The sequence below is a fragment of the Chanodichthys erythropterus genome, chromosome 23 (genome assembly GCF_024489055.1).
Source record: "Chanodichthys erythropterus isolate Z2021 chromosome 23, ASM2448905v1, whole genome shotgun sequence".
Lineage (NCBI taxonomy): Eukaryota > Metazoa > Chordata > Actinopteri > Cypriniformes > Xenocyprididae > Chanodichthys > Chanodichthys erythropterus.
In genome coordinates, this window is record NC_090243.1 from 28,323,244 (window position 1) to 28,347,772 (window position 24,529).

General features: G+C 36.1%; 1 protein-coding gene across 6 annotated transcripts in view; it reads left to right on the top strand.

Annotated features, from left to right (window-relative positions):
* pard3aa (par-3 family cell polarity regulator alpha, a) overlaps positions 1-24,529 on the top strand; it is a 560,621-nt gene that overhangs the window by 177,116 nt on the left and 358,976 nt on the right. For all 6 annotated transcript variants that reach the window (XM_067377333.1, XM_067377327.1, XM_067377329.1 and 3 more), the window contains exon 3: positions 11,671-11,854. In XM_067377333.1, the coding sequence (XP_067233434.1) occupies positions 11,671-11,854 (184 nt within the window). The remainder of the gene's footprint in view (positions 1-11,670; positions 11,855-24,529) is intronic.

Consider the following 24,529-nt stretch of genomic DNA (forward strand, 5'->3'; position numbering starts at 1 on the left):
CAACTAACATAATGGTTTTGGCTGAACAGTGCACACCATATGTTCTTTGATGACCCTTCATTAGGACTGAACTGCAATTCCCATTGAACATTTTCGATTAGAAGCCCATTAAATTAACCACCCTTGAAATCCTGGCAAGTCCAAAGCACTTGGCGATGTCATACGATTGAGTTTAGAAGGCTGGCGTGAATGGATATGTGATATGGACGATTGTTTTGCAGGCAGATGTGTTCTGTTGTTTGTAACCAAATGTCGTCCGTGAGCTGGCATCCTTCATACACTCAGTATGCTTGCACTTGCTTTAGGTTTTGTCATTTTTTTGAGGCTTTAAAGGCACATTGGTTCAAAGATGAACTAGCTTGTTTGTGCTGTGAAATAGACGCAGATTGCATTGCTGATGTGTGCTTAAAAATCTTCTTTTCTTTCTACCAGCTTGGGAGCAAAAATATAAATATATAGTTTTACTTTCATCCATGAACTTTTAGCAAAACATTTACTTTCTTTAATTGAGTTGCCAGAGGCCAAAGAACGTTGGGTTACACTGAAGCTGTTTGATACGTTGTGGTGTTGCTTTCCAGCCTGTTTGTTGTTTGTTTACTTTTTCACTTTCTTCAGATTTTTCTAGTACGTAATGTTTCTTTTTTTTAGCTGGTAATGAGTTCACAGAGTTTTATTTTTCGCAGTGAGACTCCTTTTTATAGCCCAGAGGACTTTAGTTGAGGTTTCACACAAATGATTCACTCGCATTAATCCCACAGCCTTGAGCACCGTGTGGATTCACTTAAAAAGTAAAAAAAAAAACCCTGACAACTGATGAAACTTTGACCACTCGTTTATCCGGCCAATTGGAGGTTTCGCCGTGAGCCACTCTATTGAGCCACGGCGACTAATCAAGTTGAGGTGAGTTACTTTGAGCTTTCTCTGGTTTTGTGCGATATCACCGCCAGAGGGTTGGCCGGTTCTCTTTCATGGTTCAGTCATAAAATACTTGTCATGCTCCCATTGAAATGTAGTTTGGAGGTGAGAATTTGATGAGGAATAAAACTTTATTAATCCTCAGCAGGTTTGCTCGGAGGAAATTGGCGTTCAGGGCTGCCAGGCGAGTCATTACAAGGCCCGTGTCGTAATTATAGGCATAGCTGCAGGAATGCCTCACTCCAATCTGGTATTATCTTGTTCGCTGTCGCAGCTATTAAGGTCAAAATGACTTGTTTGATAGCAATTGAACGACATCCATCCTGCTCCAAAAAGGTTTTTGAAGCACATGACGCTGTTCTGCTTATGCAAATGTCTAGATGTCTCCATTACGTGTCAATATCTCTGATGAAGGTCGACTTCTGATTCATCCTATAGTTGCCGATCACAATGTCCACGTCGATCCTAGAAAGATCACACGATATCTTGCCTGTCAAAGTTAATGGAACAGATCCGCACATCAGGGTCCTGCTGTAATCGCCCAGCACTTCCCACTGTGAAAGCTTTGAGATCAAAGGGGACAGACATGAAAGGCACTGGGAAGATTCACCTCACTTCTTTCCTTAGGTTTTCCTTTTCCTGTTCACTCTGATAATGAGTGGTTGACCCTGCAGCATGCATAAGAGGAAGTGTTGTGTGTGACTAAAGTTTTTATGTGTATGCTTTTGAATGGATACAGTGTGCCTTAAATACGGTGGCCCAGTAGTGCACAACACAACAAAATTAAAAAAGCAAACATAAGTTCACAACACAACGGAATCGAGCCACAACACAATGAAATCAAGCCACAACACAACAAAATCAAGCCACAACACAATGAAATCAAGCCACAACACAACGAAATCGAGCCACAACACAACAAAATCAAGCCACAACACAACAAAATCAAGCCACAACCCAATGCAATCAAGCCACAACACAACAAAATTAAAAAAAAAAAACAATGAAATCGAGCCACAACACAATGAAATCAAGCCACAACACAACGAAATCGAGCCACAACACAATGAAATCAAGCCACAACACAACGAAATCGAGCCACAACACAACAAAATCAAGCCACAACACAACAAAATCAAGCCACAACCCAATGCAATCAAGCCACAACACAACTAAATTAAGCCACAACACAACGAAATAAAGCCACAACACAACAAAATCAAGCCACAACCCAATGCAATCAAGCCACAACACAACAAAATTAAGCCACAACACAACGAAATAAAACCACAACACAACAAAATCAAGCCACAACAGAATCAAGCCACAACACAACAAAATAAAGCCACAACACAACGAAATAAAGCCACAACACAACGGAATCAAGCCACAACACAACAAAATCAAGCCACAACACAACGAAATAAAGCCACAACACAACAGAATCAAGCCACAACACAACAGAATCAAGCCACAACACAACGAAATAAAGCCACAACACAACGGAATAAAGCCACAATACAATGCAATCAAGCCACAACACAACAAAATTAAAAAAAAAAAACAATGAAATCGAGCCACAACACAATGAAATCAAGCCACAACACAACGAAATCGAGCCACAACACAATGAAATCAAGCCACAACACAACGAAATCGAGCCACAACACAACAAAATCAAGCCACAACACAACAAAATCAAGCCACAACCCAATGCAATCAAGCCACAACACAACTAAATTAAGCCACAACACAACGAAATAAAGCCACAACACAACAAAATCAAGCCACAACCCAATGCAATCAAGCCACAACACAACAAAATTAAGCCACAACACAACGAAATAAAACCACAACACAACAAAATCAAGCCACAACAGAATCAAGCCACAACACAATAAAATAAAGCCACAACACAACGAAATAAAGCCACAACACAACGGAATCAAGCCACAACACAACAAAATCAAGCCACAACACAACGAAATAAAGCCACAACACAACAGAATCAAGCCACAACACAACAGAATCAAGCCACAACACAACGAAATAAAGCCACAACACAACGAAATCAAGCCACAACACAATGAAATCAAGCCACAACACAATGAAATCAAGCCACAACACAACGAAATCAAGCCACAACACAATGAAATGGTAAAGTAAACTCGGTAAACTCGGTAAAGTTAGTTTTCCTTGCTAATGTTCTATAGAGTTGGCAGTAATATCAATACCACAATTAGTTTTTACAGTATGTAGCCACCGTATATCGACATGAAATATTAAAATCAAAATCACCTACGTGCAAAATAGCTTCATATTTATACCTGTGAATGATTTGACACGCTACCACAGCAAATGATGAAGGGAACGTCTGCACTTTTCCACCAAGTGGTTAAAACGTTTAATTTGTATTCATTAAAATTACTTATAACATTTAAAAACAGACAGGAAGTAACAAGCTTTGGAATTTGAACATGTCTGTTTTTAAATGTTAAACAAAGTCATTGTAATGAATAGAAATTTTACGTTTTAACGTGTTTTAACGTAAAAATTGTCAGATGTTCCCTTCATTATGCTTCATGGTATTGTGTCAAATCATTCACAAGTATAAATATGAAGCTATTGTGCACGTACCTGATTTTTATTTAATATTTCATGTCGATATACAATGTTTACATACTTAAAACTAATATTGATATGTTTGTAAGACTGTCGACTTTATAGAACAGTGGCAAGGAATACTAATATTACCGAGCTCTGAGCGCCCTCCGTTGTGTTGTGGCTTTATTCCGTTGTGTTGTGGCTTTATTCCATTGTATTGTGGCTTTATTCCGTTGTGTTGTGGCTTTATTCCGTTGTATTGTGGCTTTATTCCGTTGTATTGTGGCTTTATTCCGTTGTATTGTGGCTTTATTCCGTTGTGTTGTGGCTTTATTCCGTTGTATTGTGGCTTTATTCCGTTGTATTGTGGCTTTATTCCGTTGTATTGTGGCTTTATTCCGTTGTGTTGTGGCTTTATTCCGCTGTGTTGTGGCTTTATTCCGTTGTGTTGTGGCTTTATTCCGTTGTGTTGTGGCTTTATTCCGTTGTGTTGTGGCTTTATTCCGTTGTGTTGTGGCTTTATTCCGTTGTGTTGTGGCTTTATTCCGTTGTGTTGTGGCTTTATTCCGTTGTGTTGTGGCTTTATTCCGTTGTGTTGTGGCTTTATTCCGTTGTGTTGTGGCTTTATTCCGTTGTGTTGTGGCTTTATTCCGTTGTATTGTGGCTTTATTCCGTTGTATTGTGGCTTTATTCCATTGTATTGTGGCTTTATTCCGTTGTATTGTGGCTTTATTCCGTTGTATTGTGGCTTTATTCCGTTGTGTTGTGGCTTTATTCCGTTGTATTGTGGCTTTATTCCGTTGTGTTGTGGCTTTATTCCGTTGTATTGTGGCTTTATTCAGTTGTGTTGTGGCTTTATTCAGTTGTGTTGTGGCTTTATTCCGTTGTATTGTGGCTTTATTCCTTTGTGTTGTGGCTTTATTCCGTTGTGTTGTGGCTTTATTCCGTTGTATTGTGGCTTTATTCCGTTGTGTTGTGGCTTTATTCCGTTGTGTTGTGGCTTTATTCCGTTGTATTGTGGCTTTATTCTGTTGTATTGTGGCTTTATTCCGTTGTATTGTGGCTTTATTCCGTTGTATTGTGGCTTTATTCCGTTGTATTGTGGCTTTATTCCGTTGTATTGTGGCTTTATTCCGTTGTATTGTGGCTTTATTCCGTTGTGTTGTGGCTTTATTCCATTGTGTTGTGGCTTTATTCCGTTGTGTTGTGGCTTTATTCCGTTGTGTTGTGGCTTTATTCCGTTGTGTTGTGGCTTTATTCCGTTGTGTTGTGGCTTTATTCCGTTGTATTGTGGCTTTATTCCGTTGTATTGTGGCTTTATTCCGTTGTATTGTGGCTTTATTCTGTTGTGTTGTGGCTTTATTCTGTTGTGTTGTGGCTTTATTCCGTTGTGTTGTGGCTTTATTCCGTTGTATTGTGGCTTTATTCCGTTGTATTGTGGCTTTATTCTGTTGTATTGTGGCTTTATTCCGTTGTATTGTGGCTTTATTCCGTTGTATTGTGGCTTTATTCCGTTGTATTGTGGCTTTATTCCGTTGTATTGTGGCTTTATTCAGTTGTGTTGTGGCTTTATTCCGTTGTGTTGTGGCTTTATTCAGTTGTGTTGTGGCTTTATTCTGTTGTATTGTGGCTTTATTCTGTTGTATTGTGGCTTTATTCTGTTGTATTGTGGCTTTATTCCGTTGTATTGTGGCTTTATTCCGTTGTATTGTGGCTTTATTCCGTTGTATTGTGGCTTTATTCCGTTGTATTGTGGCTTTATTCAGTTGTGTTGTGGCTTTATTCAGTTGTGTTGTGGCTTTATTCAGTTGTGTTGTGGCTTTATTCTGTTGTATTGTGGCTTTATTCTGTTGTATTGTGGCTTTATTCTGTTGTGTTGTGGCTTTATTCCGTTGTGTTGTGGCTTTATTCAGTTGTGTTGTGGCTTTATTCAGTTGTGTTGTGGCTTTATTCAGTTGTGTTGTGGCTTGCACACACTTACAAAGATAGTTTTATTGGTCATAACTTCTGCAGATAAATCGCACAGACATTGAAGAGAGATGAATCCTACTAGTGCACATGCGTTGACACATCAAATTGTGTATGCTTTGAACGATTATGTTCTCTTGTATAATACGCTGTATTTGAAGTGTTCACTTAAAAACTGAAGTATACTTTAGACTTCAGCAACAATGCTAAAGACTCATCTCTTTAGGGATGGTTTAACAAAATTCATGGCACTTAGATTTGTCTTCAGTGTCAAAGTCAATAAAAAAATCATTCAGTTTAAATGCATTCATTTATTAATGGATGAAAGCAACCAAACTGCCCTTTTAATCTGATCTAAAAATAACAACACGTAACAATATGATTTAAATGCTGAATACACCAGAAACTCGTATTTTGTGATTTGTTTATGACGGATGTCACCCTGCAGGGATTGGCTGTTGCCCCACATTTTTGCCTTACGTTTGTTTAAATTTCAGCATTTCTCATCTTTTTGAGGTTTCTTGTCACTAATGTCTCTCACCAAAACAAGAAACTGATCCGTCATCCCTTATTTGTCACCGATTTATTTGAAACCTTCATTAGCATTTCAAAACAGTGCAGACAAACAGTCTCTGTTTCTGGCAGGACACGTCCATTCTTATCTTCTTATGTCCATATACAGAAACAACAACGAAGGGAGAAAATTGAAGAAAGTATTGTATTGCAAATTTGTGATAGAGCAGAAATGAACTGGGCCTGTAGCACAAAAACAGTCCTTGAACAATTTGTGCACTTAAGATAACAGGCCTGTGGAAGCTTCTCAAAACCCCACAATCTCTTTGCCTCAGACTGGAGCAGTTTTTCTATGAAGGTCACATTAAACTTTATTTTCAGTTTTTCATTTTTGTTTATGCTTTTCTCTAAAAGGACAAAGAAGTCAGTCATGGATTTGAGACATATGCTGGACTCGTTTCTGTACTAGCTAGGAATAAAGTTAGTGATGAGTTTTCCAACAACTGCAAATAAAATGCAACTCTTTGCTACAATTTGGATATTCTTCACTTCAATGGACAGTCTGATATAGTGTTAGGTATTAGTACACACAAATAAATTAATCATTAATTAATGATTAAATGATTACAGAATGCATTTTTGTGTGATACAGTGCTAAGGTAGAATTTGATTCTGATTCTTCTGATTCTGAATCTACATGTTTAGAGTACTTTGATTCTTCTGATTTGTTAATCTATTGATTCTAAGTTTAATTTTTTGTACTATATTGTGATTATTCAATGTGCTGATTTTAAAAGTAATGATTTAAACCACGATTGCTTCTGATTCTCAGTCTACTGATTTTGAATTGAATGATTCTGATTCCAATTCTTCTGATTCTGAATCTACTATTAGTTTTTTTAATCTACTTCTGATTATTCTGATTCTTATTCTGCGTTTTAATTTTTCAAGTTTTACTACGGTTATGCCTGTAATTTACACTATGCCGGTATTTTCGAATCTCGAAAATGGAGACTTCGAAAACGCTGCAGACGCCGTTTTAGTTTAAAAACACAGGGGTTGCGTTTCAGTATAAATGGACCAAAACGGTGAATTTTGAAAATGATGGCTGCCCACATTCACTCTGCGTATCCTTGACGACCGTCTAAACAATAACATGGAGACTGAACTACAATCTTTGCTGGCTTAGTTGTAATTTTTAGCAGCCATTGCAGCCATTAAACTTTTTTTTTTTTTTTTTTTTTTTTTTTTTTTTTACTGCAGTTACCTGCATATGCAAAACACAACTGTTTACTTGTACGCACATGCCCAGTGTGCATGAACAGTCATGTGACATGCGTTTTCAGCTGTGTAGTGTAGACGGAGATCGTCTCTGAAATGGTGTGGAAACGCCAGTGTGAAGACTAGGATCATTTCATTTTAAAATGCTGTTTTAAAACAAAAACGCACTAGTGTAAAGGGGGCCTTAGTCTACAGATTTTCAATTGAATCATTCAGATTCCAATTCTTCTGATTCTGAATCTACTGAAAATGATTCTAAATAAATATATACTGATTCTGTTTATTATTTACTGATTCTTATTATATTGATTGGAATGACTTTTACCAGAATAGATCTGGATCTTCTTATGGTCATATGAACCTACTGTGCAGAAATGGAAATTGTGGTGATTTCTTATACCCTCTCAAAAAAAAAAAAAAAAAAAAAGTGTGCAAAAAAACAGTGTTTTTGTCATTTTCTCCCTCTCCAGCGAGGACGGATTTGACCTGTGAGGACTCTTGAAACAGCCAAGAGCTGAAGCTGCCAGCTAAAACTGCAGTTTACTGGCTATTCATGGAGCTTCAGTGCATTTAGGCCTAAAGATGGGCCTCTCAAGTCTCCATAAATACTGTGTGATTTATAAACAAATACCCTGTTTGATTACAAGTGGAGGCTGAAGTGAGTGTGAGCTTGTTTGTGCGGCAGCTCTCCTATTGAGAAGTGTGTGCGGAAAAGCAATTGAGTCACACAATTATCAAACAGACATGCATCCAAACATGAAGAACTGTCAATCAAATACAACTGGATGAAAGCCAATGATGCTAAAGAGATTTTTCTCAAGAACTTACAACTATTCAGATACTAATTATTATTAGGGTCATAGAATCATATTTTCTCAGCTATTTTAGTCTCTTGAATTTGTTCATTTTTAATTAAGCAACATGCACAAAAAGGCAGTGGTGCGCTATGTGAAAATAGCAGTATTTTCTTTGCACTAAGTGTAAATATTTTTAAGATGCTATTTTTATTTGATGTGGCAGATACTATTTGCACCTCAGTTGTAGTATATTATAAAACAGTTCAATTATAACAACATATTCAGTGTATATGACAATATTTATTAAAGGATCATTAATCATAAATTCAATTTTTAACTGTAATTAGTGTGTAATGTTGCTGTTTGAGCATAAACAACATCTGCAAGTTACGATGCTCAAAGTTCAATGCAAAGGGAGACATTTTCTTTTACAGAAATCACTTTTTAAGGTCTAGAGCAACTGGCTGGTAGAGACTAGGGGTCTAACGATACATCAATATAGATCGATACATCGATCTAATGTCTAACGATCTGATGCATCGATGCAATGCGTAAAAAATCGATACCTGTGGGCTATTTATAAAGGCATCTTTGTTTTAACACTCTTCACATTTTTCACACAATATCAGTCTATGCATTATCGCCAACGCGTGCATTCTCGTTTAAACTAACTTTCAGAACTTGTGAAAGACACTCGGGACAGTAACGTTAGATGGAACTGTCACTAAATCTTCACGAAAGTTTATAATTTGCTTGTGTTTAAAGCCTTGCAAAAAGCAGTGTGCACACATCTCAAACAGTGTCCGTTAGATCACAACACTGGAGAATAGAGTGCTATGAATCGTTCTTCACACACACAGTAACTGAAATTAAAAGCACATCATTCTGCACACGGGGTGCGCATAAGTGCTTTGTGCCGCTCTGTATTGAAGCCTTTATAATAAATTTGCACAATGAAAAAATATTAATAGCCTGTCTTGTTTTGTCCTACCTATAATATGTTGTTGCTTCATTAAAAACCTGCGCTATACATTTAAAAGAAATGTATTTAAATGTATTTAAATGTCTTTAAATGTATTTAAATTTAAATTATGTGTGTGTGTGTAGCCTATGTATTCCTTATTTATCAGTTTTTTGACATTACACATTTTAGCACAGAACTAAAATACTTTCTTGACTGTTGTCATGTCATAAGCTGTCATTAGATTACTGTGTGAATTTGTTTATTTGTGGATGACCCAATCAGGGTTCAGGATGTGCAATTTTGAAATAAATGTTTGTTATATAATTTGGTTGCAGTGAGTTAATAAAAATGTAACTGGTTGTGTAAAATAGGCTCAAAATATCGAAATATTAATCGAATCGAATCGTATCGTAATCGTATCGCAGAACTTTTTGAGGTATCGGAAAATATCGAATCGCTGGCTATGAGAATCGATATTGTATCGAATCGTGATGAACTGTCCTATTTACACCCCTAGTAGAGACTACAACAAGCTTCTTCCTGGGTTGGTGGCATCACAAACCTTAAAATTTACATAAACCCCACCCCTGAGAACATGCAACAAAGGCCATGTTGGGCTGCTTTAGAGAAGAGGAAGAGTTGTTGTAGTAGAGTGTTATTGCCATGCCGTCATTTTACGCTGGACTGCTTCACAAATAAGGGTCAATTCAACACTGGATTTACACAAAAGATGAACATGACGGCACATGCTAGTGGCTGAGTTGAATCAACTCCACAGCAACTACATAAATGTATCCACTAACCATTCAGAAATGTTCAGTTTCATTCTAAAAGTTGTAACTTCTTCCTGAGTCTCTCCATCAGTGTCGACTCCGGTTTGAACAATGTGTTACCGACAATCCTCATTTTGTCTGCGTGAGATTGTCCAGTTTTGTTGTTGTTGAGCAATCAAAGCGTGAGCTGTTAAAGCTCCGCCCTCTTCTGGAAAGCGGGCCGGGAGCAGCAGCTCATTTGCATTTAGAGGGACACACACAAAAATAGTGTGTTTTTGCTCACTGCCAAATAGGGGCAAATTTGACAAGCTATAATAAATGATCTGTGGGGTTTTGAGCTGAATTTTCACTGACACATTCTGGGGACACCAGAGACTTATATTACATCTTGTGAAAGGGGCATTATAAGTCCCCTTTAAAAAAAAAAAAAAAAGGATAATCATAAATGGATGCTGCAACTTTTCCTCTTCTGCCTTATTGTGGCATTACTTGTCCCTGTCCCTAAAAATGTATTTCTATTTTTCAAATATTTTCTTGACTTTTTATTTAAAGTAAATGCCTCTCAGAGCTGGTATGCTGTGGGAATAGGGAGACGAATGAGATTCTTCTCGAGTCGGTCGCCTCACGCTACACACCACTGATCCTGTTATCAGACAGGTTTCTTTAGTAATTTTGTCTGGGTCAATCACACAATGGTTTGCGGAGTTGGTCTAAATAGCCTCTGCCAACGAGGTGAGGTATTTGCACTTTTAAGTATTTGCATTTTTAAGTCTAGTTCTCTTCATTTCGCTAAGTCTGGTTGGTCTTCAAAAACTGCAGTCTTTCCAACTACAAGAGACAGAGCCAGTAGAGTCTCTGTAATGCAGTCTCTCTTGCGAGACGAGTAGTGGTCATGGTGATGAGCAGTCTGTCAGTGCAGTGGCTGGATCATCTTAAGGGCATTTATTTGACATGCTTTAATTGGGGCAACTAAACAAATGAGAAGTCAGTTTGAATTAGGCGTATCATAAACCATATTAAAATCAGAGCATGAACGAGTAGGACAGTAGAGGGAAAAATTGTAACTGAACTCCTCCGGTCAGTTCTGCCTGCTAGCAAGGAGTAAATAGCCAAATGTGAACTGGGAGCAGTTTACAAATCAACAGACACAAGCTGTTTCACACAATAGCATCTCTGTGTTGGCCTGCCTGATGCCTGCATGTGACTTGCTGGTTCCATTTATTCCGTTGGATTTGTGAACGGTTAATGTCGGCAGAAATCAGGACAAAAGCTGATGAATTAACCTCCTCTGTGCAATTTTCTCCATTTTGTGGCATTGCAGGGGTGTGTGGCTCAGAACAGTGCATGCAATCGCCATTTAATAAAAGCATTCTTTTCAAATGTATTATAGTATAAGTCTATATAATAATTTCTCGGAATAGGAGTGGACCGAAAGGAATATTTTATTGCTCAAAGGTTGCTCTTTCATTGCTCTGGAGACTTTTTAAAAATAGACAGAAATGAGACTGTTGACATACAGAAAAGCAGGAGCTATGACATGAATGTGGATAGAGTTGTTGTTTACTTTTATTTTATATAACCAATTTTTCAAACGCAGACTTTGGTATCTTATAAATCTGAACAAAACTTAAATTAAAATAGTGGGGGTGTGGGGAATAATGGGCATAGTACTGTTTCATTCTGCTTTCTAAAAACTGGTCAAAAAACCTGGGATGGATGGATGGATGGATGTGTCCATCAGTATATAGATAGCCTTTGTCTATAGATCCTATATCCTTTATATTTTAGCAATCTTTTTTCTCGCAGGTTATTTATCTGTAGTTAATTAACACAATATTGTTTCTCTGTCTTTCAGCTGGTGGCAGTCTATGAGGAACAGGACCCGCATCATGGTGGTGACGGCACCAGCGCCAGCTCCACGGGCACCCAGAGTCCAGAACTCTTCAGCACGGTGGAGCTCAACTCCAGCAACCTGTCCGCCTTCCAGCCTTACCAGACCAGCAGTGAGATCGAGGTCACTCCATCAGCCCTCAGGACCAGTGAGTTAAAGCTCAATTCAAAGTTGCATTGAACTCTAACACTATATCCTAACAAGATGCAATGTGACAAGCTTCCATCTACAAATTCAATGTCTGTCCACTATTGATATGCGGATCGAGGTTATATCTGCGGACACTGTGAGATAAATCATTAATGATGGAAATATTAAGGTGTTTAAAGCTTAATTTTACATCAGGCACTAATTTGCACACTCTCATTAAGCTATGCAGTTGCAGGGTCCATTTGTTTAGGCAGCAATGGAGGAAAAGTGGATCGGAGAGATATTTTAAAAAGGAGAATTAAAAACAAAAGAAAAGAAAGAAAAGAAAAATAGCGTTTTATTGAAGTGTTAACCAGGACGAATCAAGTGTTGGGTATGTGATATGTAACAGCTGTGAAGCGCTGTGTATATATGTGAATATAAACTAATGAAGCCTATATCCAGCCCTTGCTTGGGCTGAATGTATTTAATTTCTTGTGTGTGACAAAAAACAGTGACATTCCAATTTAAGTTTGAAGAGAGTAAAGCCTGTGTTTTGGCTATTAAGGAAATGCAATTTTGCCAAAGGAGACCTTTTACTTTAAATAAATATTAATTTAAAAGCAGAATACTTCAGTGTAACATGTTAACATATCATCACACTTAACCCTTAGAATTAAAGTAATTGTAATGTGGTGATCGGGTGCAGATATCTAAATCAATTTACTGAGGCAGATTCTGAATATTTTGATTTTTACAATACTGATTCTGATTTGTTTTTCTCATTAATTTCATTTTTCTGAATCAGAATCATATAAAAGTAGTGATTTTGATTTGATTCTTCTGATTGTCAGTCTGCTGACTTTTGATTCTGGTTTTGCATCTGCTGATTCTCTTTGTTCTGAATTTGAGTCTTCTGATTTTGATTTTAAAAGTACTGATTCTGATTTGATTCTTCTGATAATCAGTCTGCTGATTCTGATTTGGAATCTACTTCATTTCATTGTTCTTAATCTGAATCTTCTGATTTTGATTCTGATTTTGAAAGTACTGATTATGATTTAATTTTTATGATTGGCAGTCTACTGATTTAGAAGCTATTTATTCTCATTGTTCTGAATCTGAGTCTTCTGATTTTGAAAGTACGATTATAAAGTTATTCTTCCGATCATCAGTCTGCTGATTTTAATTCTGATTTTGAATCCATTGATTCTCATTGTTCTGAATTTGAGCCTTCTGATTTTCAAAGTACTGATTCTGGTTTAACTCTTCTGATCGTCAGTCTGATGATTTGAATCTGATCTGAATATTCTTATTTTGATTCTGATTTTGAAAGCACTGATTCTGATTTGATTTTTGATCGTCAGTCTTATGATTTTGATTTCGAAAGTATGATTTGATTCTTCTGATTGTCAGTCTGCTGATTTTGGTTCTGATTTTGAAAGTACTGATTCTGATTTTATTTTTATGATCGCCAGTCTACTAATTTAGAAGCTACTTATTCTCGTTGTTCTGAATCTGATTTTCTGATTTTGGGAGTATGATTATAAATGTATTCTTCCGATCATCAGTCTGCTGATTCTGATTCTGATTTAGAATCCATTGATTCTTATTTTTTAAATTTGAGCCTTCTGATTATCAAAGTACTGATTCTGGTTTAACTCTTCTGATCATCAGTCTGATGATTTGAATCTGATCTGAATATTCTTATTTTGATTCTGATTTTGAAAGCACTGATTCTGATTTGATTTTTGATCATCAGTCTTATGATTTTCATTCGATTTCGAAAGTATGATTATGATTTGATTCTTCTGATCATCAGTCTACTGATTTTGAAGCTACTGATTCTGATTTGATTTTTATAATTGTCAGTCTACAGATTTTGATTCTGATTTTAAAGCTACTGATTCTCATTGTTCTGAATTTTAGTCTTCTGATTTTGATTTTGAAATTATGATTATGATTTGATTCTTCTGATCGTATGTCTGCTGATTTTGATTTTGAAACTAATGATTCTCATTGTTATGAATTTGAGTCTTCTGATTTGGATTCTGATTTTGAATCTACTGATTGTAATTCTGATTCTTGACCTGCTGATTGTACTGACCAAAACTCAAATTAGCATGAGATCTGATTTATCTTTCATTATTTAATGACGTTGTGATTTTCACCCTTGGTTTTGTTGCCTGCAGTGAATCACAGTACATTGGCGTTTCATTTATTACCACCGTGAGTAGCAAAAGTTGAATCTTCTCTTGTCATAAATCTGTTTGTTTCTTTTGAAACTATAGTTCAGCCAATGGTCGGATCTCTGAGGAGAGGAGGTGTGTGAGTTCATAGAGCACAGTGTGCGCTCTGTTAAAGTTGTGTTTGACACTGGACGTACAGGGACTGACCTTGACAGGAAGGCGGGGTTGAGTGGGCAGGTGAAATCGTCAAGGGAACGCTGCTAGAGAACAGCAAGACACACTCAGTCAGGTGTGGAGAGAAGAGAGGATACAGCTATGATTAACTGTGACAGCTCAGACCAGCCTGAGCTACACACATACACACGCAAGAGTTCACATCATATGGCCTCATTTGAATATATATTAGTTAGTTCTGATTTTGTGATTGAATAAAGAATAAAGCTTTGGAGAGCGTGGATCTGTTTCTAATTTTATGATGTGCTGTGCATAGAAACATGATGCTGATGGAACAGAGGAGCAGTTGTGAAATGAACCACACGGCCTCTATTTCAGCCCTATTTGCTTTCCACACTAATAGTACAACAGGTGAATGTGTTCCCATGTTGCCAGGCTCTTCTTTTGTCTGTTTAAACCATTGATTGTATTTATTGTTGTGTTTTCTAAGCTGCCACAGAGGGAGGTCTGGAGTTGAGCTCATCCAGCTTGTGAATTCCCCAGCATCATGTGAATGCTGCCAGCAGGAATTGAATTCTTCTAGAAATATTTGTGTGTGTGGGTTTTTGTACAGATTTACAGCAAGATACACATTGCAAATATTCTCCCAGAGATCATGTGGATATCTTCCATGTGGTTTACAAAGTTCTATCAACTAGAGTACTTGGTTAGCAAAATCCAGACACAAACCAGTTAAAATGTTGTTTGTATTGAATCAATTGGTGCTATATGCTTTAGCAGTAATTATAAACAATACCTTATTCTTATTTTCCAAAATCTTGTGCTTTTCTATTCTCTTTTGCTGAATAATGTTTTATATTCTTTACATTTCATTACATTTTTCACAAATATTATTTAAATTGCAAATGTAGACAGTTAAAAACAAATCTAATACTGTTCATCATGTATCATAAAACATTGCCATAAAACCAAAAACATTGCAGTTCATGAAAATTCAACATTACGCAACCTTATGAGAGGAAGGTTATGATCATGAACCCCACATAATCCTTGAAACTTCACCTTTTTTTCTGTACGAAACTTCAAAAAGCATTTTTGTCAGAGGTGAGACACATGTACACATCACATTTGGTGCTCTTCACCCTAACAATACACTTACAGCCACTTGCACCTGCCTTTCTGAGACACCATGGTAGGCCAGTGGCTGGTCTGGGCCAGTATACTGGCTGTGGTGGCAGATCTCTATTGTGATTTAATCCATAATACAAATGCCATGGCAGTCCTTAACATACGACTAATCAACATTATATCACTAGCATTAATGTTTTTATTGTTATAGCTTAACAGACTGCAGCTGAGCTTTGCTAGCTATCTAACCTATTATAATAATGTCATTCCATTATTGCGCAGTGTTGCCATATGGCAACACAGACATTTTCTCGATTTACCAAAAACTAATTTCATAAAAACTTTTTTGAGTGGTGAATATGTCATCATACCTTACCTGAGATGATGTTAACATTTTTTTTGTGAATGTGACATGGGCGGGTGCTTGTTTGTTAATGACGTTTTAGTTTGCTTTCAGCAAGTACTGACAAGAGACAGCAGTCTGTCAGATATCGCGTCACAGGAAAAAATTTGCATGTGATGTTACTTAACTAAAGCACATCATTGGCTAAACTAAGGTCTTATATTACCAAAAAAAAAAAAAAAAATAGAATGTTCTTTGAAAGAGATGGTGGCAAGGAAATGAACACAAAGAGTATGTTGCCATATGGCAACACTATGCGGTAGAGGGCTAATGTTCTTTTGATGTTGCCATTTGCACGTACAAAGCAAAATCCCTGAAAAAACAAAACAAAAAGAAAACCTATTGATAAATATATTGATAAATGGCGAATTTTGCATGGAAACGAGTGTACGCACAGTTTTATGGCATACAATTGTTTGATAAATGAGGGACATTGCTAAATAAAACATAATACCTTTTTACGCATGTACTTAAAGGCCTTAAATCGTTTGAACCCCGATAACTGCTGCTTGCATATATATATATATATATATATATATATATATATATATATATATATATATATATATATATATATATATATATATATATATATATAGATATATATATATATATATATATATAGTACTGTGCAAAAGTCTTAGGCACGTCACTGGATTATTACAATTAATGGCAAAATGAATGTTTGGAAATGTGAACGGATATTTCCTATTGACACACTACAGCAAAATATATAAATAACTGGCTTAAAACCTTTTTTGGGGGGTTAAAATACTGACGTGCCTAAGACTTTTGTACAGTACTGTATATATATATACAGCACATAGCAGGACATTATCACCTTCCCATTTATCATAGCAAGAGTACTGATATGACTTATTTTGTTTCCAAATCTCCTCTAAGACTCTGAATCACAGAGTTTCCCCTCAATGACCAGCTTGATTACAGATAACCAGCTCTCCTCATCAGTCTTTCTCGCTGTCTTATATTGATGATAGATAAATAGTCAGAGCTGTTCTTGATGACTTCCCAAAAAAAAAAAAAAAGGAATTCCAGAAGAACTGAGATGAGCGTATTACTCCAACAATAACAAAAAATCACAGCTGCAGTAGCGCCGCGATGGCCCTTGAGTTCGGCTGCCGAAGCATATAATCACGGACATTCAGAGTTTTCGTCTTGCCGAATTTGCATTGATTGTTCTTCTTTGATGTAAGAGAAGGGGGAATGAGAACTCTTCCCTCATGTTTGATTGTTTAAAAAAAAAAAATCTTTCAGCAGAGGTCAGGGCAACTAATAATTGGATTGGTGATGAGATGTAAATTATGGTAATGAATGTAATTTGCTTGTAATTATACAGAATCAGGCGTTCATCTGACTTGCCCGACACCAAAGCGTAATCTTGCAAAAAGTCGAGAGAAATAAAGAAAACTTTAAAGCTTTACGACACTGTTGGCTGGTGTTGAATCTTAATGAAGGTGCGCTGGCATTGGTCTGTCTGATTTATTTTCAGCAGTGCAGTCGGAGAGCGCTGGCTGATATTTATAAAAGTGTTTGTAGTGTGTAGGGAGATGTGGAGCGTGTGTCTGGCAGAGGCCTGTGCACTGAGCAGGGGAGGTCCCTGGTGGGCTCAGAGAGGCAAGCACTCATTAGTACGGGAGTGTGCTGCGTTCAGGTGCTCTACCCTGGGGCTCGCTGGCTGACATGCGGCCTCTCTCCATTGCACTTCCTGGATCTTTTTAGCTTAGCTCCAATAACTCTCCCCGGCAACCCCCATATCCCTCTCGCTCTCCCTCATTACCAAGCCTCCTTCTCTCCTTTCACTCTGTATAACATGATATCCCATCATGCACTTGGACGGCCCACTTTTTCAGTTGTTTGTTGCTTATGTAACCATCTCATGAAACATACTACTAGTGCATCATCCTATACATTGCCACCAAGAGGCAAGCCATTGTATGTCGATTTTTTCTTTTCCCCCTCCAAACCAAGAGGCCAATGGACAGTCAGAAATGCCAAGTTGCTCCGGAATATCCATCCATTCCATCTTAGGAGACTCTTGCAGGTAAAAAAAATAAATGTTGGAGCATCGAGCAATATCTAATAATGATATCACAGTTAAATTTTCCAAGTATTGTTTTTGGATTTGGAGGAAATTTTGATTAATCATCTGTCCACTATAGTGGACATCATGCATCACTACAATTATACTATTACAACTACAATTTATACTATTACTGTGCCTGTTATTTTTTTATTTATTTATTTATTTTACGTCATCTGCAGTAACTTTTTGACTGTAAATAAATGTATTATTGCTATTGGAATGTAATTTGCATTAACAACAAAAAAGTAATGTGATTGCCTAATGCATGTTACTTGTAATGCATTACTCATAACAGAAAAAAGTAATCTGAGTATGTAATGCATGTTACATGTAATGCGTTACTTTACTCCTTACATCAAAAAGTTATCTGATTACGTAATGCTCCACACAAAGATATAATGTGACTTAAGGTGGCTTGAAATATAAATATAGTTCACAAGCAATATGATTTATTTTATGGTGTTGTTTGTACATGGAAAAGCACAGCACAAACATTCTGTGAAGCATCACCTTTTGTGTTCTATCGAAAAAGGTAAGTCATGTTGGTGTGGAACAACATAATTTTAATTTTTGGGTGAAACTATTCCTTTCAAAACACTCCTGCTGCTTCATCCCACCGAAATAAACACCAGGTAGAAATAAAGGACATAAATGACCCACCTGGTCTGCGGTATCCCACTGCTTTACTATCAGAACCTCAGAGATGTTTACTGTACAAGAGACTAGCCATGGGGGTGGTTCCAATCTGACAGCCGGCTGCAATCTCAGTGATGGGTAGGGGATATAAATGTAGTGATGGTTAACAGGGGCTTCCCTGCCTGTGCGCCATCACGCCGATGACACACCAGATCCTCAGCCATTAGGAGATTGCCTGTGGGGAAAAGTGCAGACACCTGCAGGCAGGCCAGCATTTATATAATCAATTTGTTTTGTGGCTGGCCGCTGGGACACCTCCCTCGCCTCCTCTTAAGCTGTGGTCTGGTAGAAGTCATTAGGAGGACATGTAGGGACATGAACACAATGGCAATATTATTAGTGAAAGACTAGATTTGAACATTCTAGCTAGATATTTACTTTATCTGAAGACATTGGGTCTCATTTAGTTCTGTAATCTCGGCCTGTATAAAAGCTGTTCATTGTGTTTGCACTTGTTTTGGGGTTGCTACACTTGCAATTGCTTGAGGATCTTGTTGCATGTGCTTTCAAGCAAGAGTCTTTAGAGAGTGTCATGTTTGCTGAGAGTGACCAGAGGAAAGGGTGTGCAGAGCACCCATATATGGACATGGTTTGGGTGTGTTTTATGCAAATGACTAACCTCAGGCACGTGGTCGATCATTTAGAATACTGCACATTCATTAAAGTTAGAACGAGGTTAAGAACAAATTCATGCGCATACACACATTTTGTGAATTAGGTGGACTTTTTTCATGAGAAGCTCTCCTTTGAGTACAAATACGAATAATTCATGCTATTATTACTGAATTAGGCCCATTGTCAGTGGTTCTTGTGATGCAAAGCTCATGCCGTGATCTTAGAGTGTTTTCGGTTATTAACCCTTTAAGCCCAAAGTGAACCGCCAGCAGTACACCTCCCCCCCGCAAAAATGTTTTTAATCAAATTACTAAGGAACCTCTGACATAACATAAAATAGGTATCATTTTAAATGCTATCTTTTTAATGCTTATCAACTCTTAAAGAATGCTGAGTAGTCTCTTTAAACTGCAGTTTACCACTCACAGGCGCCACCTATAGCTACAAAAAAAAAAAAAATCATATTTTTCAAAACTAGTGCCTTGATCAACACAAAATAGGTGTCATTTGAAAGCGTAGAGTCTGAACTTTACAATGAATTGTAGTTTACAATTTGATTAAATCTTAAGTAGTGATAAAAAATAAAAATAAAAACAATCAGCAAATAATTTATGAAATACTTTTTTTGTATTATGTACTGCAATGTGTCAAAAACATCATACAGCTCAGATAGCCATGTGTCATGTCATTAAATAATATATGGATGCTGCATTTATGTCAGGTTTTGCTCGTAACATCAAGAAACATGCACAGATTGTTATTTACAGCAGATTCTCACAATTAAAATGAGTCCAAAATCAACATAATCCAATGCGTCGATCACAAGATATTCCTCACAGAATTACGACACATAAAACCCTACAGGTGCACAGGTGCTAAAATTAAATGTAGCTTTCACATGGCGTTTTCTCTTATAACTTCATGAAACATGCATATATCGTAAAAATGGCACATCATTACTTACAATGAATGCTCCCGATTGAAATGAGTCCAAAATGAACATAATCCCTTGTGTTAATCATGAGATATTCCTAGGAATGATTTTAAAAATGCCCATTAGGGGGCGTCAAGGGATGAATAAAAAGGCTTTCTTGATTCCAAATGCTGTAACTTTTGATTACTTTATACTATCACCACAACATTTGATCCAGATGCAGCTCACATGTAGGGGGGCTTTAACAACAAATAATGTAATAATCTGTCTTGAGCTGAGCATTTTTCTCTAAAAATGTAGTTCTCTATCAAACAATACCTACCTTTTGATGCTATAGTTTTGGAGTTATGAGTCTTTATTGTTGTGTATGTCACTCAGAATAAACAACTCAAAATATGCCTTCAGGGCTTAAAGGGTTAAAAGTGCATTATGAAGACTGCGTCCTCCAGAGGTCGCATTTGTTGGCTGCATATTCGAGGCTTCCTCATTTCAGAAATGTAACCATTACATTCTAAAGTAAAGCTGGGTGCACACTGTGCGATTTATGATAGTCCTTTAGGATTGTTGCTTGTCAGACTGTACGAACATGATCCTCATCTCACACTGTAGGATCTCAGCTGTCCTATATGTCAGACTGTACAACAGTCAAGACGCGCTAAAAAGGGATGCGCTTGAAAACTTGTCCGGAGTTTTACATCATCAACCCACACACATTCGTTGACTGTGAGCTGCATTACACGCGGGACTGAAATGGTTGCTAACAATAAAAATCTCTAGCGTTAATTTAGATCACTGCTTATCTTGAAAAACAAACACAATTTGACGTTTGTCGTAGGAGAAGGCACACTGCCAGAATTTCGTCAGAGGTAAAATTTGATCGCAATGGTCATTAATCGGCTGTCGGTGAACATGTCAAACTAGCAATCAAAGACTACAGATTTTTGCCTAGGATTATAGGAATATTTTAGGATTCTCAAAATGTGTCTCAGATGACCAAATCGTGGCCAAAATCGCACAGTGTGCACCCGCCTTAAGAAAAAATTACAATAATTTAAGCTTCACAATGAATAATAGTCAATTTTAATAGTAGTTACTTTTCTGAAATTAGGCAGCCTTGATGATCTACGCAGTCGACAACTATGACCTTATGTCATAGTTGTCATTTGCGCCCTCCGGAGGGCGCAATTTTTGAAATGAGACACAATCAGGATGTTGTTTGTGGGTGCTAATTGTGCTAAACATTAAAATTTCATCACTTTCCACAAGCTATGTTTCCATCCACCTATTTTTCTAGTGCGCATTTTGGGATATTGCATAAAAAAAACAGCGGATGGAAATGCCAAGATGCACATAAAATTCACTCGATTGAAGCGCATACATTTTTTATCCGAAAAGAAAACATACACATAAACTACGATTAAAACACATTTACTTCGTGACTTTTGCACGATGGGACGACATAACTGGACTGGACCGATGTCGTTGCAGAGCATCTGAAGTGTTGTTTTGGTCATTCTGAAATACCTGAGCCAAAGTCTGTCGTCAAAATGGTTCAGTATAATTACATTCCAGAACTGTCTTACATGACTGCATTCCCAAACCGCAGGCATCCTTCTCTGAAAGCAAGATAACATGACCATGTTTATTGCGTTTTGTCTGCATGCTGTGAAGCTACAGTGGCTTCTCCTACTGCCGCAACTTATATTTTTCTTAGTGATATTTAGCGGCAGTTTATAAAGAAATTACGATTTTGTTCTCTTTGTCTCGTTTGAATGAATCAATGCTTTATTAGCAAATGTTTTATGCAATATTCCAATTTTGCGCGTACGTTAAATTCACAACTTTGGATGGAAACATAGCTATTGTCTTTCAGAACCTACTTCGTTCTGGACCAAAGGTTTTAACACCAAGAACAGAATCAGTGGACTGATATGCATGGCTGAACATGTCTGATTGCCCATCTGTTTTGTGTTTTGTTTTTGTGATTGTGTCATTTGCACTGAGAGTTTCTCTCTGAAGGTCCAACCATCACGTCTCCTCATGCTAATCAGGCTAGCCCTCAAGCATGCCGAACAGACCTCCAACCAGACATTGAAATGCCCTGAAACCACCCCGCTAAAATCAAGCTGCGTGCCAATGGCATTGAAGTGCCTTTTTGGGAGCGTGTTGGAGCAGTGGTTTATTAGCTGTGTCATCTCTTCATCACGCCACCCTATTCCATTAGCGACTGTAGCACAAATGAACATGCAGGGAGGGGCGGAGCATTGACACTGGAGTGGGTGGAAAGCTTGCCTAATTCAGACTATTAGTCATAGAACTATAAAAGTGCCACAGTTTAATCTAAAGCTTATTATGACTGATAATTGTAACCATTAATACTGTAAAACATGGGGAAAACAATTATTTAATGAGGTGTGACAACTGCAGAGAGAAAAAAAAATAAAACCTTTTGGGGACAAGAATGGTTTACTACAGAGAGTCAAACCATTAACCATGTAAAACAGTAAAGCAAAAGTAAAGTGTGTTTGATTTTCGGGGAATTTCCATAAATGCTATAATGATGGTATTAGATTGTAATCTGTACTGTAGCAGTTCGATATATATACAGTATATTCCAAAAGTTTGGAACCACTAAGATTTTTAATGTTTTTAAAAGAAGTTTCATCTGCTCACCAAGGCTACGTTTATTTAATTAAAAATACAGTAAAAAAAAAACAAAAAAAAAACAGTAATATTGTGAAATATTATTACAATTTAAAATGACTGTGTACTATTTAAATATATTTGCAGAGCTGAATTTTCAGCATCATTACTTCAGTCTTCAGTGTCACATGATCCTTCAGAAATCATTCTAATATGCTGATCTGCTGCTCAATAAACACTTATGATTATTTTCAATGTTGAAAACAGTTGTGTAGTTTTTTTTTTCAGGATTCCTTGATGAATAGAAAGTTCAAAAGAACAGCATTTATCTGAAATACAAAGCTTCTGTAGCATTATACACTACCGTTCAAAAGTTTGGGGTCAGTAAGAATTTTTATTTTTATTTTTTTGAAAAGAAATTAAAGATATTAATACTTTTATTCAGCAAGGATGCATTAAATCAATCAAAAGTGGCAGTAAAGACATTTATAATGTTACAAAAGATTAGATTTCAGATAAACACTGTTCTTTTGAACTTTCTATTCATCAAATAATCCTGAAAAAAAATATTGTCCACAAATATTTTGTACAATTGTACACATTAAATGTTTCTTGAGCAGCAGATCAGCATATTAGAATGATTTCTGAAGGATCATGTGACACTGAAGACTGGAGTAACGATGTTGAAAATTCAGCTTTGCATCACAGGAATAAATTACTTTGTGAAATATATTCAAATAGAAAACAGTTATTTTAAATTGTAATAATATTTCACAATATTACTGTTTTTACTGTATTTTTAATTAAATAAATGTAGCCTTGGTGAGCAGACGAAACTTCTTTTAAAAACATTACAAATCTTAGTGGTTCCAAACTTTTGCACAGTACTGTGTGTATAATATATATATATATATATATATATATATATATATATATATATATATATATATATATATATATATATATACTGTGTACTGTGTATATATATATATATATATATATATATATATATATATATATATATATATATATATATATATATATAGTACTGTGTGTATAATATATATATATATATATATATATATATATATATATATATACTGTGTACTGTGTATAATATATATATATATATATATATATATAGTACTGTGTGTATAATATATATATATATATATATATATATATATATATATATATATATATATATATATATATATATATATATATATATATATATATATATATATATATATATATATATTATACACACAGTACTATATATATATATATATATATATATATATATATATATATATATATATTATACACACAGTACTATATATATATATATATATATATATATATTATACACAGTACACAGTATATATATATATATATATATATATTATACACACAGTACTGTGCAAAAGTTTGGAACCACTAAGATTTGTAATGTTTTTAATGTATATATATATATACATATATATATATATATATATATACATATATATATATATATATATATACATATATATATACGTTTGTAATGTATATATATATATATATATATATATATATATATATATTATACACACAGTACTGTGCAAAAGTACTGTGTGTATAATATACCCCCCCAAAAAGGTTTTAAGCCAGTTATTTATATCTTTTGCTGTAGTGTCTCAATAGGAAAAATCCGTTGACATTTCCAAACATTCATTTTGCCATTAATTGTAATAATCCAGTGAGATTTTTGAATACACAAGGAGTCTGACAACAGCCGGTGCTCCACACAGTGATCTGATCTCACC